The 19,650-nt window shown below is 42.7% G+C and overlaps 1 protein-coding gene across 1 annotated transcript; it reads right to left on the bottom strand.

Annotated features, from left to right (window-relative positions):
- Window positions 1-1,896: 1,896 nt before the first annotated feature.
- On the bottom strand, window positions 1,897-15,017 carry mrasa (muscle RAS oncogene homolog a). Its single transcript, XM_069154766.1, has 6 exons — window positions 14,821-15,017; window positions 7,398-7,647; window positions 6,308-6,461; window positions 4,459-4,558; window positions 3,571-3,650; window positions 1,897-2,876 (listed from the first exon to the last, which is right to left on the bottom strand). Exons 2-6 carry the CDS (start codon window positions 7,588-7,590, stop codon window positions 2,777-2,779), a joined length of 627 nt encoding a protein of 208 aa, XP_069010867.1. The 5' UTR covers window positions 7,591-7,647; window positions 14,821-15,017; the 3' UTR covers window positions 1,897-2,776.
- Window positions 15,018-19,650: the final 4,633 nt, after the last annotated feature.

Genomic DNA, 19,650 nt, shown 5'->3' with positions numbered 1-19,650 from the left:
AGCCAGGGACCAGCGGCCGGTTTTCTCAAGTTTAGCGCACAGACCAGAAACCTGGCTCTGACGTACGACAATGTTTTGACCCTTGTGTGATCACGCTCTCACCTGTAATCCCCCCCCCCCTCCATAACAGAGGTCCTTATGCTTGTTTTTATTTTTTTTATTTTTTTTTTAGCTCAGGACCAAATTCTGTTTCTTCATCTTGGTCCACAACAAATGGGAGACACGAAGACAACAACAAAAAAAAAAAAAAAAAAAAAAAATTATATATATATATATATATATATACACACCCTTCGAGGCATTTAGTCCCTCTAAAATGAGATTTAAAAAAAAAAAAAGAAAAAAAAACTTGGGAGTTTAGGTTTTTTTTTGTCCAGGTCTGGGACACACTGAGGTAACATAGACAGTAATAAATTATTCAGTTGTTTAAAAAACACTTTGCAAGAATCATATCAATAATACAAAATGGTATCAAACATACATGATGCAACATTTTCATCAAACACATTCAGTTTTGTTTTTTTTGTCTTTTCCCCCCGTCTTGTTCTCGTCGTCGTTTGCAGTGTCTGTTGCTCAACAATCAGTCACTTTCGTGACAATTTGAGTCCTCTGGAAACTCTTTTTGCGACGTCCCTTTAACAGTAGATGTGGGTTAATACTGTCGTCCCTCTGATGCCGAGGTTGATTTTCCACGTCCACGCCGAGGTGCGTTTGTATGCCGTTCGCCAATTGAAAGTTTTCAACGAATTCAAAACGGAGTGACGCGGAAACTTTCCTTACAATACCTTCAGATCGATTAAATCCCAACTCCTTTGATCCGTTGCAATCAATCATCGCCAAGGTAACGGGCATACGCAGGCGCAGGGTTACAACACTAATCAGCTGTTCGCTCGACTTGATTTTTACATTCAAATCTTTTTTTCTTCTTTTTTGTTCCCCCCCACCACCGTGCCTTTCGTTTCACTTTACAGGTTTGAAAAGAAAAACGACATGCCGATAGGAAAGTCAGAAATTGTATTAAAAGTGCAAAAAACGTATTCCTTCGAGAGTCGGCATTCATCCGGACAAGAAAGTCGTCCAGTGAGACTTTAGTGCGTTAACAGTACAAGCCATTTCGTAGGTTATTAAATTGTACATTCCTGTCCACCTCACGACTACAAACGTGGATACACTGGACGTGTTGTTGCTTCGAGTCTGTGTGTGTGTGTGTGTGTGTGTCCCCCCCGCCCACCCCGCCCCGCCCCGCCCCGCAACTAAACACGATCTGCAGCAAGCTTCACATGGCTTTGAGGCCCCCGGGAGCATCACGCCGCCGCCGCCGCCGCCGCCTCCAGGACGGACAGGCCGACGTATTCCCAGGGCCGCGGTGTTTATTCTCCGTCCTCTTTATCGTCTGGAATAGTCCTGAATTCAGTCTGAAAAGCCCCTCGATTGAAATAAAGTGACATCACGTTGTTTTGGTTAGTGGCCAGTGCAAGTCAGCTTCCGCGAGACATGAAGCTCTTATTATCCCTCATATCTATTCTGTGTCGTGAACAAATTTCCTACAGATCCTGCGTGAAACAGCATTGAATTTGTTTGCGTTGCCACCCATAATCAGATTTTTTTTTTTTTCATATAACAAATATAATTGTATTTTTCTATATTTTTTTGATACAAAAAAAAAAAAAAAACAGAACGTTACTTTTTTTAAAAAAAAAAAAAAAAATTTTTAAGAAGTTAATTTGTTAAGATGGGAAAAAATATATATATATATATATTTCAGGACTATTGTTCATACAGTACTGATAAAGGATTGCACTCATTACACCACTGACAATGACCGAAGAGGCGACCGAACCGACGACGACTGTTTTCAGATACTTTTGAAAAGACCAAAATTGTCTCTCGTGTGACCGCGCGGGAAACTTTTGTAGGAGCGTCTGTAAACAAATCGGTGTTCGAACAAACAAACCCTGTAACGTGGGACCGGGCCGACCGATCTCGAAACGCCTCGTCGACAAAACCGACACGGCCCGCGTGGCATTCGCCCGTCAACCGGCGCGCCGCATTTTCTCGCCGCATTTCTTCTGCTTGCTGCCAAGCGGCCGCCGCGGGACGTCCGCCGTCGCCGCCCTCTCGCTCTCTCCCGCGGCGGGTCTCGCTCGACCTCGGGAGAGGTTCGATCCGGGGGGGGGGGGGGGGGGGGGGGGGGGGGGGGGGGCGTACGGACAGAGAGGTGACGGAGGGCCGAGGTTCGTCGGAGGCCGTCGGACGCGAGGGCGCCACTTAGAGTCCGTTGCTCCCTTTTTCTCCGCTTCCTTTCTTCGAGAGGACGGACGGTGCAAATCTCGAAGGCCGTCCCGGTCTCCGTCTTTTGTTTTAGTCTTCTCGTGCCACGTTTGATGTGGAATTCAAAAAATTACACTCGATTGAGAAACGGTTCCGGGTGGACGGCGTAGCGCGCCGGGGGGGTTGAATACAGACGGGGAGGGAGGGAGGGGGGCACCTTTAAAGTGAGGAGAGAGGAGGGGGGGAGGGGGGGTAGCACTCGTTCCAAGGCCTCGTGAAGAGCTGAGAGGGGGGGGCGGGGGGGGGAACATCGGTCCGACATTTCAGATTCATTTCACCCTTCTGGATCCGTGGAGCCCGTCTCTCCGACCCCGACCCCTCCCCCAACCCCAACCCCACCCTTTTGTGCTCCAGTAGTTAACCACTGCTGGGGAGTTCCCTGACATCAAAAGGTATGTTGACGTGTGGTGTGTGTGATATGAATGTTAAGGAGGACGAGGGAAGGTCACAATATGGCGCAGTGGAACCTGTGGGAACCCGTGGAACGCTCCGCTCTCCATTTCATCTTCTTTTTCTTCTTCTGGTTTCGTTCTGGGATTTGTTGTCTGTGGAGGGTACAAAAAAAACAAAAACAACAACAACAAAAAAGAAAAACAGTCAGTCAGGATCCACTTACCTCATCTTTATATATTTCTATAATATAGAATAAAACAACGGTGATTTTCTAAAGCTTAAACCAAACGCACTCTGCAGGACTTTCGAAGTCTGACCACAAGAGGGCACTGTTGACTCATTAGTCTCCTCTCCTCAGTCTCACCGAGAGCTTTCCACTTCCCCGATACTCTTGTGAAAAATGTTTAGGGGAACAAAACCGTCTTTACTGCTGCATTTTTTTTGGGGGGGGTACAAGTGCTAAACACTGCAACGTGACAACTTGTTGCCTGTTGGTTCTTGCAAAAAGACTAAAAACAGGATTTGGCCGCGTAGAAAACATGTACATAAACCAGGTTCTTCTGAAATTACATGTGTCAGGACAGGAAATAGCTCTGGGATTTGTGTTTCCTTTTCCACTCTCCCTAAAAGCCCTTTCACTGCCTTCACATACCAGTGTTAAACTCTCTGTGTCGCTAACCTCTGCTGAAGTCAAATAAGCTCGGAGAGAAAAAAAAATTTCACCTCGACTTTAATCTAGTTTATAAACGGTTAGTCACCACTGTCCCAGACGGTAATCCCTGCAAGTAAATCGTGCATTTACTTGCAATCTCGCATTGTATTTCATTTCAAAGAACATGAGGGTACCTTATAACGCGGACCAGCTCATGAAAGGCTTTGTCCACGTTCATTGGGGGATCCTTGGCGCTGGTTTCGATATAAGTTATCTGAAGAAACGAGAGGAAATATTCCAAACTGAGATTCAGCTGAGAGTTGGGACTTTGCAGTAGAGGGAGACATAATACAGATCACGTGAAATCCTGAGGAAAAAACAAAAACGGTTGAGAAACGGAAGGAGCACAAAGTTTCAGTCTGATAAGCGAATATTAAGTCACGTGAAGACAACTTATCCGTCACAGTGATCGACCAAACACGTCTGACGAGAAGTTAAGATTCTGCGTCTCCTTCAACAGGCGACATAACAACACTTCAGACTCGGTCAGTGAAAACAGGTTTTTAAATGACAAAAAGTCAAATCCCTGGAGCTACAGGATGATGTGTATTTTGTATACTTGTCCTTTACCCTGAATCTCTCAGCAAACGAACTCACTCGACACCACTGGAAGAAAGCAAACTCAGCAACTCTGGGCCTGAACGATAAGCTTTCGTGACTGCATATTACACAGACCTAAATACAGTTGACGTGCATGTTGCGCCGATGTTCAGGCTGTAATCAGGAATCCGTACGATCGAAGGTGCTCTTCAGCTTTCTGTCGGTTATGAAGTCACAACTTGTCTAAGCTGTGGAAACCAAATTCAACTTTTCGCATTCATTTCAGTCAAGTTTCCTCTGACTTTGGACTGAATTATTTCACCTTTAAGTACACAACTCTTTCCACAAGGGCCTTTCCTACCACTGTACGTAGTCTTTGTAGTACCACAGGTCCATTTTTTTTTTTTTTTTTTTTTTTTTTTTTAAATCAGCATACTGCACATAGTTGAGGACGAGTATCTAAGGAATAGCTCCAGACTTACATTATGTTTTGCAGCCATCTCTTGGCCCTGGTCAGTTGTGATCTTTCTCAGATGGACCAGGTCCACTTTGTTTGCCACCAGCACCATGGGGAAGGCCTCCCTGAGAGGAAAAGGACACGCACTCAGAATGTCATGCATTTCTGTTCAACTAAATGCGGGATTGATATCCAACCCACACGTGCTGGTTTGAAAGTGTTTTACAGGCTTCTGGGGTCTGAAGAAAATGTGAACAGCCTTACAGGTGTGGGTCGGGTGAGGATATACAGGACGCCGGATGTTATTAACCCCCCCTACAGGTTCGAACTTCTTAACTTCTTCTTCTTAACTTCTTGAATGTCAACAGGCCGTATGTGGCGTTAAATAACAACGAAGCCGACTGCGTGCGCCTCTGTTGCTCACGCACGCTGGGTTGCCACCACGAGTTTGAGTTAGAAAAGAGCATCCCGTGAGGTGCCAGACTTCTGCAACACTCGAATCTTGTGGAAAACCGAGCGACGAAATGAGCAGCGCCAAATATGGACAGACGGCGACGTGCTCGGTTCTGGTTTCTATTTCTGTTTCATCTCGGTTTCATCGTCTGTTGTCAGTCACCGTCGGTGAACAGACGCTTCTCTTCTCGCTTGACGGGCGTTCACGACGAAACAGACGTCGGTTTTGGAAACATCTCTGGTGTTCTGCCAACTGTCTGCAGCTTCGGAAGTGCAGAAAGGGAGAGAAGCTCGTCCTTAACCGCTCCGATCCCAACAGTGCCTCTTAGTGCTGACTGAACCGTGCCTGCTGACTCAGCAGAGATCAAACTGGCCTGTCGGAAGAGGGCAACGTTTGGTCTTAAATGAAGATGAGGATCGTTAAGGCGATTTGTGACTTGTTTTTTTTTTTACAGTTTCCCAACAACTTAATGAACCCATTAAAATGACGTGCATGTAATCCAATCGAGCTGGAGACCGAGCCCCCAGATTTACCATAATGCAAATGTCTATTACGTCTGAATAGCTACTTCCTCTTTTGGCAACTCAGACTTGCAATATTTACCATAGTTGTGCGCGCGCACAAGTTCTCAGCGCAGCGATTGACTGTGTCGGACATTTGGTTCATTCTCCGACTGCTTAAACAGATTATCTAAATGGATTTGTTCAACTGTGTTCACCCTGGGTATGACATGTCGATGTTACACCAATATCACGACACGCCATATCACAATGTCCGGGCAATATCAAGTCTCGTCTTTTCCTGGATTTAAAGGCTGCGTCACAGTAAAGTTTCATGACTTGCCAGACTGTTGTAGCTGTTCTATTACCTACTTAGTCATTGCATCTAAATGATTTATGACTATTTATCAAAAAAATTCAGTGTGTAAATATTTTGTGAAACCACCAACAGTCATCCCTGCAATATTGTTGCGGTATTGATACGGAGGTGTTTGGTCTAAAACGCGGGGATATTTGATTTTGTCCACGTCTCCTAGGCATAGATTCCAGATTAACTATGCGAGTATGATGATATCACTACTAGCAAATATAACTGGAATGACGCATGTAAAATAAAAAAAAATAAAAAACAACATTTAAATGTAAATAAAAAAGTAGAATCTAAGCAGATGCCAGGACATCTTTGAAATCTGCAACGGCCAAAAAAAAGAAAAAAAAAAAAGGACTTGATTGATTCGGTGTTCAAAAACAACTTTACTCCTCGTGAATCTCCAAAACTGAAATTACCGATTGTTCTTCACCAGAACAAATGAACTCCGTTTCAACCTCCAAGTTCCAACAGCTCTTTGTAAACTCTGTCATACAGCTGCAGGGTCATTACATGACATCGTTCAGGGCGAAATGGATTCATCGCGTCCTACCTGTCTTTGACCCGTAGGATGAGTTGATGGAATCGGTCAACATGTTCAAAGCTGGCCTTGTCCGTCACCGAGAAGACGATGAGGAAGCCGTCTCCTGTCCTCATGTACTGCTCCCTCATTGCACTGAACTCCTCCTGGCCGGCTGTGTCCAGCACTGTGGAGATGTAGGGACACATGTACATCACACACATCACACACGGGTTTCTTTTTCTCAAAACTTCTCATTTCAAAAGTCACGCAATTTATACAAGTAGTTGAAATACGCTTTAAGCATACTGTACTCCACATCTTTTTTTTTTAAAGTAAGTATTATTATTTTACCTGTAAGAATATGTAAAATATTCAGACCTCCCCTTGTGTCTTAATGTGCTCCTCAGCGGCTAAACGGCTCACTAAGCCGGTTCATGGAATTTGATTTGATTTGCATTATCTACACAATCAATTACGTACTCATGAAGATGAAACTTTTCTTGACCAAAAGCATTTATTTGATAACAAATAATAACAACAACAACAACAAAAGCAGTTTTCAGGCACTATTGCCCGATGGGCTTGTGCCATTGTTGCCATTGTGCCGTTGCAATTTTCTGCGAGTGAATCGTCTGAATATATTTTTTGTTTCCTCCGTGACTTGTGTGATCACCTCCACAATCCTGAGAGAGGCTCACTCCTGACCCGTCAACAAATGCCAAAGCTACACTAAAGAAATAACTATCGTTACTTGTCAAATTTCATAATGTAAACATGTATATATGACATGAGCTATAAAACTGATTTTTAACGTGTTTTGTCTTCACGTGTAATATGTTTCTCACATATATTGAGTGTTTTATAGGGAAAATAACAAAATTATGGAGTGATGCGTGCTTTCTCCTGCAAAAGCTGTCCAAGCGCCTTTTTGTAATGTTGTTAATTCCGTCGGAGAAAAGCTATTCGATAGTTAGCCGAGTGTAGAAAACAGCGACCACAGGAATGTAGTTAAAAGCCCCAAACGGATTTTTGGAAAGCAATTACAAACGCTAAATCACTGCGCAGTGATTTTGCACATGATTGAGTGAAACTAAAGGGATGAAAACGTACTCCTACTCACCATCCAGTATTGCCCACTGTCCATCTATTTCAGTGTGTTTAAGGTACGAGTCCTCGATTGTGGGATCGTAGTCTGGCACAAAGATCTTCTGGAAAAACTGGATGGTGAGGGCGCTCTTCCCAACACCACCATCCCCCACCACCACCAGCTTGTATGTTGGCAGGTTGTCACTTGGCACGGCGCTGGTCGCCATGGCTACCTCGGTATAGGTGGGAAGGAGGCTAGTAGGTGGCTGATGAAACACACCTGGCTGAAATGGACGACCCAGGGGGAGAAAACAAAAAACAAAGAGGGATTGACAACAGAGTAGGGAGGGAGAGAGAACAAGGGAGAGAGGTGTTAAGAATTTTTTTTTTTTTTTTGCAGCTGCTTTTTCATCACCATGGAGACAGCAGACCGCAGTTAGGAGTTGCAGATCAAAGCAGAAATATGGGGGGCTAGGGGGGGGGGGGGTAGAAAGATTGAAACACTGGCGAAAGAGAGGCCAAAAGACAGAGTTCAGCACCATTCGAGCTGCATATTTTCATAGCTGAGGAACAGTTATGCAGATCCTTAGCTGCACCCACCAGAGAAAGACAACAAGCTAAATGACAGCTGTACACGGTTTAATAATAATAATAATAATAATGATAATAATACAGAAAAAGAGTGAAAAAGTGTGTGAAAGCGAGACGATTGACTTTTTAAATTTTACAGGGCAGCTGGTGTTGTTCTATCCTTTTTACTGTCGTATCCTGCAGCCAGGAACCGCTGTCTACAACGTTATTGACTTGAGCAAGTACGCCACATCGGCATTATTTTGCAACTGTCAATAAATGTTAATCTGTGCGGCGGATCTCGGCATACACACTGTTCGGGGAAATCAGAGTAAATCTTCACATCGTAAATATTATAAACAAACAAAGAGAACATTTCAACAAAAGGTACTTATGAACTGCCTTTATCCCTGCTGGGTATTATTTTCAACAAAGCATGTGCACGTGCACGTTGACCGACACTATTGTAGGTTTTAAAAGGCCAAAACTGTGAGCTGAGCAGGCTCATTGCAGTAACTGGATTAGAGTGCAGTCAACGCAGGCATCGAGAGAGGAAGTATCATTTTAAAAAGCTGGCAGCGTTCAGCTTCCAGCACTTTGTTAGTGTGACATGTTCAGTTTCTCTGGTTTTGTAGCTCTGTTTCGCTGCCATGTTCCCGTTCGTTCTTTCAGACCGATATTAGTTTCACCATTTTCTCATCCTCTCTTTTGCAGCTACAGTGGCGTCTGAACGGTCGCATTGTATTTTTCTGCACGAAAATGACCTCAAACGTCATGAGAGTTTCACACCAGTTCTAAAAGTAAATAAAGAGAACTCATCAAACCTGTGAACATATTTAACTTGATAGAAGAAAATGATCCAACATGACACGCGTATCGGTGTCTTGAAGCTTGTTGGAGCCGTCATAAGAATCTCCTCAAGTAAACTGCTCCTTCTTCAAGGTTTCCCGACTGAACACAACACAAGGCTCTTATTGTGGCGCACCAACAGTTAACGCATCAGCATTTGTCACCGAGGTTAGCACTTCACTGCTGTTGTGGCGAAGGTTGGTCTTCCAAGATATAGATAACATTTTTATGCGCTTGTGTTATAAACATAAGAATAGTAAAAGAAGCCACAAACGGATTGAATAAAAGTTTCTGTATTTGGAGCGGAAGCAGAAACCAGACTAATGACAACGTCTCTCCGCGACCCAATAAACCACAAAACCAGCAGTGAAATACACGGATGTAATTAAGGCTTTTTCAAAACAAAAATAAACATCTCGCTACAATAAGAGTGTTGTTTTCCGCACCAGTGAAGTCAAGGTTCTTTAAAAAAAAAAGAATAAAAAAAAAAAAAAAAAAAAAAAAAAGAGTCCATTTAATCATTCACAAAGTATTTAGATGCAATCAGTCCTTCCACCTCAGAGGAACAGCTTGTACAGTACACGCTGTGTGGTTGAAATCACTAAAGGACCATGACTTACTGTAGGGACTTTTATATCTGTCATGCAACCCCGTGCCGTTACGGCAAAAAGCTCACGGCGCCACGGAGCTCCGAGAGCTGCAAAAAGAACGAGACGGGAGGGGAGGCCGACAGAAATCGGAAACAGAAGAGTGAGGCAGAGGAAGCAGGGGCATACGAGGACAAAGTTGATAGAAATGTTACAATATGCCGATGAGTCATTACAACACATGCGGATATTGTATGGTTTGCTTCCTGTTTTTTTTTTTGTTTGTTTTTTAGATCTTTCTTTTCATTATTTCTCCCGAGTTCTGTTTCCAGACATAAAATTCAAACAAAAAGTTTTGGCACTGAAAATTGAATTTTGGCCATTTGTAAATTTGCTCCATTTACATACAGAATACAAAAACAAAAAGTCTCAAAGTCACCTTATTAAAACATGTCTGATGTGCAGTTATGTCACAGCTAACAGCAGGACGACTTTGTCCTTGTATATTTTAGTGTGACATTAGTATAAGCTAATATAAGCTCTACTGCAAGGTATTTTATAATCTAACACGGTAACATATTGAATTGTATCCATTACATTACCTCCATGTATGCAAAGCAGCCTTTAGCTTGAACGACTGGTCCTACGATATTTAAATTAACATTGATTAGATTTGTTTTGAACCATTAAGCTTCTGTGCACCTAAAAGTATGTGACATTAGGGACACGACAGCAGAGTTATGATTCATACCACATTCATTTAAAAAGAAAAACGGTTGCTCTGATTGGAAAGTAGGTAGAGGATTTGCTTTAGGAATATTTTGGCCGTAATGTTGAAAACATTTTGTTGCAAATACGAAACGTGCAATCCCAGCCATCCGCACTCTACGTGCCAGTGAGAAATTAAAAAGGAAACCCAATCTACAGGGTCTTACTCCGAAACCCTCCGATTTACAGTTTTCATTAAATTGCAGCAACAGACAAAAACGCCACACATTCACTTACTCCTAACACCCCCACCTCCCACCCACGCACCCATTCCTCCTTCATCCACCAGGAAACAGCTGTCAGCTGGCTGAAGTCCATCCGTTCTTGCCCGGCACAATGGAGGGAAGGAAGATGTTTCCTTCCTTTTCCAAAGCCGGCGGTCAGTCAGTCCGTCAGCCGGCCAGGTCGAGCAAAGAATTTCTGAGCCAAATTCCTGACGTGAAAAAGCCTCTTTGGTCATTTAGTTGGCCGGCCGGCCGTCACCAAGTCACAGAAGTCTGTGCCACGAGACCATTTCAAAAGATCAGCTTGAGAAGCGCCGTGAAATCCCAGTATCTGCCACCAGTTGTGGTTTTCACACTTGCCGGTGGTGGTGGTGGTGGTGGTGGGGGTGGAGGGGGCGGCAACGGCGAAGCCAAGTCTGTTAAACCGGTCAAGCCATTTATCCCCACTACTTACCAGATGATGTCTGTAATTCTCTATTTTGTTTGTGCCGAGCAAAAACAGGAAGTAAAGAATAAATCCTCGCCCTATTGTTTAGGCCTCTACATGCTGCTTTTTATAATCATCCACATGGGGACGCAGCTTTAACTTCCAACTTTCTTTCTCATTATGTAACCCCGATGTTCGTTAAGCAGCGAAAGCTTTATTTTAAGTCCTCCGAGCTACTTTCCGGTGTGGTTTAAGTTAAAAACACGCTGCTGCTCCATCACACCAAACACAGTAAGTTACTAGACGCCTTGTATCACACGCAGGATGTGCAGCAGGTTCATTATTACATAAACCTATAAAATGTCTTCATGAGCTAATCTCCAAGATGACAAAACAGGAAATATTCATTTTCTCCTCATTCATTGAAACCGCTAACTGAACCATAACATTTTTTTTTTTTTTTTGTAAAAGCACCACTTCTGCTAACACTATAATAAGACGTTACTGGTGTGTACACTTGCACATAAAACACATGAGGCTGGTTTGTTTTCGTGGCCTGATATTTTGTCTTCACGGTGGCTCAACGAGGCCCCCGGGCTCTTGGTAAGTGGCTGGTTGCCGTCTTGGGAAAAGGATGGAGGGATTTCCCTCTTCACATGGGAACAAAGCAGCACCACGACTCACAGAGCAGGAATAAGGAGGAGCACAGCGGTGCACACGCCCGAGCTCGGACCGCAGCGTTGATATCAACTCGCATCGATCATTCGGGGGAGGATTTTCACACATAGTTCGCCAAGTTCAAGATGTGTCAAGAGCTTCAAACTGCGGTCTTGTGACACGTTCTGGTTAAACTCCGCCTTTAACATTCTTTTCTCTTCTTTTTTGTTTTTTAAACTCTGGATTTTGAGATAAAATGAAGAAAGGTGTGGCATCATTTTATTTCAATTAATATCTCTAGTGGACAACGTCTCATTTGATGAAGTAAAGTCGGCTGCCCCTCCTCGTCACATTTCCTCCAATAAAGACAGACTTCACACCCAGAACTGGCTGAGAGGACAAAGACGGCCATCAACACAGCTCCCAAACATTTCGTCAGCTGACCGGTGACTTGCGATGGGCATGACCTTCTCTGACCTCTGCCTTCATTCACTCCGGTCATTTTTCTTTCCGTTACAGGCTATTTGGGAACGTCAACCGGGCCGCGGGACGTCACGACTGAATCCCCGCCGGGCCCCGAGGACGCCGAGTAAATGACCGAGGACGTGTTGTTGTGGGCGAACAATTTCCAGCTGCGCTTAGGAGAGAGAAACAAATGCAAAGAGGTAGGAACGACGGGATCTTTGAAATCTCGACGTCCAGCAGCGTTGCGGCTACAGCTGGCATTATGCCGACATTAACAACAAGGAACGCCACCGGCGGGGACACCGTCCCAAATCGCGCCAATAAATGGACCGCCTCCTGCTCGTGAAGGCAGTATTAGCGTTCTCAAATACAAGATCTAAATGGCGGAACTAATGCACGCGTATACTAACAAAGACCAGCGACACCTGTCATCTGTTGTCCGTACTGAATTAACCGCCGGTGGTCAAGGCAGTTGTTTGTTTTCTCCCGTAGAAGGGTCACGTGATCGGGCTGTGGCAAATCAGAGAAGGAAACGTCACGACTGACAAGACCCCATCAGTGAGCAAACACGGGTGTCTGCGGCATCATTTTCAAAAAGGCTCAATTTCAGCACCCCCCCCCAAAAAAAAAAAAAAAACGCTCCCGGACAAGTCTACATTTTAGAGGTTTGAAAAGGTTGTTTTCTTCGCGCCTGACTGAATATGTATTTTTTTTTTATTTCCATGTTGTACTGCTCCGGCACCACTGATCCGGCAAACAATTACAACTTTCATTAAAATGCTTTCATTTATTATCACACGTAGATTTGAACATTTTTCACGCTCTAAATAAACTCTGCATTGCTCTCAAACGCTATAAATATACATCTTAATGCGCTTTAAATGTGGCTGAAACCACGTAAGCTCCAGATAGAACAGGTAAAACGCCTCTGATTTTTTTTTCTTTGCCTTATGATAAAATATACCAAACAATAATTGGTAATATGTTTGTTATTAATACTATTTAACATTGCACGTGAAAAATATGTTGCAACCCAAATGCCTGAATGAGTTGCAAATTAGCAGGAAGTTATTCATATGAATACTATGCAATATTATTGTATCACTTTGTCAAATGAACTCAAAAGACAATTCAATAACAACCCAGTAGTAACATGATGGGGTTTCTGAATATTATTTAAACTGAAATTGATGTGACTGTAAAGCACTTCATTTTAGAGCTGCAACAATTAGTTGGTTAATTGATCAGTGGATCAACTAGAAATGTATTGCCAACTATTTTTGATAGTCAATTAATTGTTTTGAGTGAATTATTTATTGGGAAAAAAAATCCTGTTCAAATTATTTGATTTCAGCTTCTTAAATGTCAATATTTTCTGCAACCTTTCATCCTACATGATCATAAACTGAATATCTTTTGTCGGTCGGCACTAAATAAGAGGTGGAACCATCAGCTTTGGGAAACACTGGTTGACATGTTTCACCATTTTCTTAACATCTTAAAGACCAAATAACTAATTGTTTAATTGAGAAAATGATCGGCAGATTAATCAGGAATGAAATTTGAAGTTGTTTTTTTTTTTTTAAACCCTAAAGGATGTTAGTTATATAAATGTAGGCGTAAGGTAAAATGCATGCATCCAGAGCAGATCAGAGGATTCTTGCCTTGTTAATGAGCAAGCAACCATCTTGTCTATTTATTTTTGCTCCATTTTTTTTTTTTTTTTAATTTTGTGTGCAAAACAACTAAACCTGCAACCTTCTGGTAAAAACCCTCCTTTCCCACACTGTAGGCCAACGTTTAATCCACTGTAAAATCTCAGAAGTGTCACTAAGGTGAGACTCCACACATGCAAGCACCAATCTGAAGCTTATTTACTACGTAGTAATACCAGGTGTACGTGATCGATCATGCACGGAGGATCCAGACGTAGACCAGGCATCCAAATGTAATGTCCCTGGGTGAGAGGTCACAACGAGGCTTTAGGAAAACTGTCAAACACCAGACATAAGTCCAGTAACATCATCATCATCATCAGCAGCAGGAGGAGGAGGAGGAAGGTTTGGCATGTCTGTGAAGTTCTGATGTAAAGATAAAGAGCAATCTGTCGCCAGACCAGACAGCCAAATGATCTGATGATTTCACTTTGCTATTATTAGTGATGAACGTGTGTTCTCGAGTGTGTGTGTGTGTGTGTGTCTGCTGACTGACTGGTGCTTCTGAATGATCTCATCCTATGATTTGATCCATGAAGAATCTCCATTTCTGCCTCAGAGCCGCGGACCCCACTGTGTGTGTATATATATGTGTGTGTGTATATATATGTGTGTGTGTGTGTGGAAAACACCGTCGTGAAGTACACGAGCATTACTGACAGACGTAAAGAAAAAATAAAAGGAGGAGGATGGACGTTGTGTTTTTTGTTTCGTCCTCACGGGGACATTTTTGACACCCAGAGCCGAGGGCCGCGTGTGTGTGTGTGTGTGTGTGTGTGTGTGTGTGTGTGTGTGTGTGTGTGTGTGTGTGTGTGGGAGAGAGAGACAGTGGCCGTTTTAGGAAAGCCGACAGTAGCCGCCCCTGAATAACGGATTCGGGTTGCCTCATCTTGCTTCTCTTGAAGTTCGCAGCAAAAAAAAAAAAAAAAAAGAGAAAAAAAAAAAAAAAAAAAAAGGAAATTCCGCAAACGTGACACAGTGCGCTTAATTAACCCGAGCTCATGTCGCCTGGCCGTCGAGCTCGCTTGTCCGTCGCCCGTCGCGGTGCTCCGCTGCCCGTTAGCTCGGCTTACGGTAAGTTGCCGACACCGAGCGGAGGTGAGGATCCGACGGTCGGTCGTCGCCCGCACTGCGCGCATGAACACAGACGCCCGCGTTCACCAGCTCCTCCGCCTCGGCAGGAAAGACTACTCACCGACACGAGCTCCTCTACCGTGGACACGCAGAAGACACGTCCTCACGCCGACATATTCCTCCTCATCTCCCTCTTCCTCCACTTCAAACCACTGCCGCCCTTTCTTTCGCCACAGACGGGAGTGCGCTGCCCACATCTGCCAAACAATACGTTGACGAGCTAATCTTTGTATTGCAACAGCTGATGCTAAAAATAGAAAAGCCCCGAAGGGGGGTGAGCGTCGTTTTTTTTTGTTCAGACGTGAAACGACTACGTGTCGGTTTTCGGTGTAATGCGGTACAGATACTGGCGACAAATTCAAATGCAACGAGTTTGTTTTCTTTCACGGCGTATTTTTTGCTTTGAAATTTAAAAACCTAACGAAGCGGCGACGGAGTTCCCCTTTTTTCTGTGAAATGGACTGTTCCCCTGTATAGCGGACTTCTTTAAAGGGATAGTTCTGTCAAATTAGCCGTTCCTAATTTAGGGGGAGTCAAATGGATCAATTAGTCGAGAAAAGGAACCGTGTGGGGAGTGTAGCTGTGGTGGTGGTGTTGTTGTATGTTGTCTGATTTTTTTTGGGGGGGGGGGGGGGTTGGAGGGTTAAATCGTCCACATCCTTCCCCCATTAATTAATTTATATACCTACATGATGTCAGTCTGACTCAATTAGAAATAAATTGTTTTCCATGCTTTTCATATCATTGATTACACCCCTTTGAGCTCTTCTGTGTGCAAATAACACAATGGCTTGTGACACAAAGATATAAATCTTACATATATATTTCATTTAATGTCGTGGAAAACTCAACGCAGGTCTCAGCCCATTGATTCTCGCAATCAGGTCAGTACATTTACTCAAGTACTGTACTAAAGTACAATTTGAGATACTTATTTTACTTGAGTACTTACATTTCATGCTACTTTAATGTGTGCTTCCACTCCTATTTTTATTTGACAGCTTCAGTTACTTTTAAAAGATGAAGATTTGACACAATGGATAAGGTAGGTAGGTAGGTAGGTATATACTTTATTAATCCCCGAGGGGAAATTTTTTGATAATTTGATAATAGGACAAGCTTAAAATTTTTTGATAATTTGATAATTTTGATAATAGGACAAGCTTAAAATGGTTAAATTCTCCAACACTTTTGGCTTCTGACATCTTACAAAAAGCAGTGTGTGCATGGTTACGATCACACGTTAGAGGTTTATGAGTTGTTAACAGCTCCACCAAACAATACCAAAAAAAAAAAAAGTTCCTCTAAACTTTAACGTGGTTTTATTTCAGTCAATGTTCAATTGATCAAACATTTCACCAAAAATCAAATATAACAGAAAAAACGACCAAAACTGAAACATATTCGTCAAAGTAATCCCAGTAATCATCTCAGAAACCCTCTGATTCATTTGGTGTCCCTGAATATAAAACCGGATATAAAATAGTTCAAACTAGCCTCACCTGCAGCAACAACAACAGTCACATGCTGCATACACACTTAAGCTTCAGTATTAATATCTAATTCATGCAGGACTTGTAAGAGAGTATTTCGTACATTACTGTATTGCTGCTTGTACTGAAAGTAAAGGATCTGAATACTTTTTCCACCACTGCAGGTCAGGTCACAGATTTACTTCACTCCTTCTCTGGGTTACCGCTCCAGTGGAAAAAAAGCAGTGAGATTGTGAGCTTCTTCGCAGCAGACAAACGGACTGTTAACGCTTAAGAAAAGCACAGGTGGTACTGATAACATTGATGAGGGCCCACAAAGCCACGATACCAGAACTACCTTCAATGCATGCAGCTTTATTTACACCCGTCCTTTTTCTACTGTTCCTGTCGGAATGTCTTCTCTGGAAAACACCTGCGATAAACGAAGTGCTGTTTCCCCCCACACTACTGTTTGTACATGCCCTCACAGAGATATATGTATACGCAGGTTTATTTCTTGGCCGTGTGTACAGCATTAGCACACGTTTTTAGGCACATTAATAATTGTCGCAAGTATTTCTGAATTGTGACTTACAGTACGACCTCAATGTTACATTTTAAGATATTGTAACTACAAAATGTCATGATTATGAGATAGTTTTCTTATGATACGATTGTTGTCTCTCTTAAACTTAAGACGCAAGTCTTGTAATCATCAAGGTTCAAAATCAAAGTTAGGAAGCCATAATTACGAGAAATCTTCATTTCTTCTTTTGGGGAATTCATTGCACCTTTGTAGTTTTACTGAAATTTCAAATGTGAAATTTTTTTTTTACATCACACAAGTTTTCATACTGAAACTTTGAATTAGATTTTTTTTTTTTTTCATGGCTCAAACGTTACTCAAACGTATTTATTGACAGATTTGTCCTCAGAGGACATGGTCGGGAACTACACTGCATCCTCAGTTCATTTCAACAAACAGTCAATAAGGATGTGATCAATCGATTGAGAAACGATTGAGAGTAAAAAAAAAAAAAAAAAAAATACAATTCCAAGTGTAATTGAACTTCGGTGAGCTGTAAATCTGCTGGACTGGAACAAAAACAAACACATTCTCACTGGGTGTTTGTTTTACAGATTAAAAAAAAACAACAACAACGATTATGGATCGCATCCGAGCTACTAAATTCATTCACCATCTATAACCAAACAGGTCGGCAAACGCAATAACGTGAACGCAGCACGGTGTACCGTTCAGTGTGACTCCTAAAAGATGAGGTTTGGAGTTGTCTGAGTCGAACAGAGGCTGCTCTCTGACCGACTTATTAATTAGTCACACTCTCTAGTAGCCACTTAAAAAAAAAAAAAAAAAAAAAAAAGAAGTGCTTCCCAGAAATCTCGGTAATTATCAGGTTGTTTACGAGCAGGTGAGTGTACTCTGAATGTCAACTCGAAGCCGCGGAGGACAAGGAGCCAACACTCGGGAATGCTCACGTCTCACGAGACGTGGTCTTTTACTGATGTATTATTTAGGGAGCAATACGAAACGATGTCGTCAGTCGCTGCAATACGCACACAGATGCAAGTATATAGTATGTTTACAAAAAAAAAAAAAAAAAAAAAAAAACTTGCACACGCAAGACATTTCGCACGTTAGGTAATGACAGAGCTCCTCGTGATATAGTCGTCCATTAACAGAAGCCATCGGAAATGCGTGCGAGTGAGGAAGATGTAACTAATTCAATCAAACGAGGAAGAGGGAGCCCGATGTGCATTTTTACCTCCGTAAATAATCAGACAGAAGAGGGTTTTATAAGTCACATTACAGTGACTAAGTGGTAGGAAATGAAGTGCTCTCTCTCCCTCCCTCCCTCCTTCCCTCTGTGTATCGGCAGTATTTCCAGGAAAGCCTACACTGCATTTAACAGCATGTACACAGCCACATGTCCATACACCTAGCGTGCATTTACACATAGTAATTCCTTCCATACATGTTACGCAATGTTACTTTTTTTTTTTTTTTTTTTTTTTTCCATCTTGATAGCGTCCAATAAAGCCATTTGGAAAGAAAGAGTAGAAATGGCTTGAAATAATTCGAATTTAGCCCCAAATATTAAACAAAATGCAGAAAAATATAGCTTTCCATTGTGTTATGCTTTCTAATAGTTAAAGGTGCACCAATTCATCCTGAACCAAAACTACAGAAGCTTTCCTCCAGCGTGCATGTAGGGACAGAAATGTCTCACAATGACAAGCTTAACGCTGCGTAGTTCTGGTAGTCAGATGCAAAGCTCTCAAATCTATTTTCCCCAAGTGCAAATGTTTTTAACGTGTTAAAAATTACGACACTAACACGCTAATGTTTAGAAAGTCATCTTTACCATATTCAGTCTGGACTCTATTTAACATCTCCAGAAATATGTATTGCGGTATATTATCAGACATTAATTTGACATTCACAGTGAGGTCTTTGACAGGATGTAGATGTTGTCATCAGGTCTTCACCGACATCAGAATTCTGTTTTTTTTTTTGTTTTCCCCGTATGTTTGTCAAGGAGTCACAAGCCGGTGCTGTTTGACGCAGGGATCTATTGATTCTGGCTTTGGAAGACTTGTAGGGAGCAATCACGAGGTGGTGAATTGACTGACTGGGTTATTGATGTATTCTTTCATTGAGAGGTCACTCCACTAGATTGGGCAGCAGGTTGATGGGATCTTAACTTGAGAATCGATTGCCCTCGCGTCTCCTGCGTACCTCTCATTTTTTTTTCTTCTGGTATTCGGAGGGCGGGGTCGGACGGAGAGCGGCCAGCCGTCCTGCAGCTAGGTGTCACTTAATTTGGACAAACTGTGGTGTTGATTTTTCTCTTAAGGCACATCAAAAGGCTGCACCGTTCATCACGTTCACCCTGCAAAGTGTCGCTGACGTTCAGAGCCATGGATCGTTAAACACCAGTGACGCACAGTGAATGCATCCATGTGTAAAACAAACACTGAATCCAATGCACAGCGTGGCCTCGTTAACCTCTGCGCATGCCGTCGTTGAAGTCAGACTCCTCCGCCACTTGACTTAATGCGTGAACACACACACGTGGTTGGATCTGAGGGATCAGAAAGAATGTCTGAATTTAGTTGGGGTTAATCACATACGGCGAAAGGCGTCCACAGTGGTCTCACTGCTGTCTTTGACCTCAGTTTAGTCCTTTTAGGCTGGACTGAAATCACCAAAGAGGGCCTGTGAAAGAGATCACAGATAAACAATATGAGCTTTTAAAATATGTTTATCCACTTTGGTACCTGCCCTGTTCTTTCCATAGCCACAGGGACGTGGCTACTTCCTGCAGGCATTGTGCAGGAGCAGAGAGAAACACCACAAAAAAGCTGCCAGCCAATCACAGGACTAACACGGTCACGTA

Source organism: Embiotoca jacksoni, unplaced genomic scaffold (assembly GCF_022577435.1).
Source record: "Embiotoca jacksoni isolate LCO1_2020_lvr unplaced genomic scaffold, fEmbJac1.0.p SCAF_2, whole genome shotgun sequence".
Classification (NCBI taxonomy): Eukaryota; Metazoa; Chordata; class Actinopteri; family Embiotocidae; genus Embiotoca; species Embiotoca jacksoni.
Note: the sequence above shows the minus strand (reverse complement) of the source record. Positions and strands in the feature narration are given on the sequence as shown.

Bases quoted from the DNA above. Each gene is read 5' to 3' on its own strand.
- mrasa (XM_069154766.1), bottom strand. From the start codon at position 7,590: ATGGCGACCAGCGCCGTGCCAAGTGACAACCTGCCAACATACAAGCTG. The intron at 6,462-7,397 runs GTGAGTAGGAGT...ACATCTCCACAG, and splicing joins ACAGTGGGCAATACTGGATG to TGCTGGACACAGCCGGCCAG. The intron at 2,877-3,570 runs GTACCCTCATGT...TACCCTCCACAG, and splicing joins GAGCTGGTCCGCGTTATAAG to ACAACAAATCCCAGAACGAA.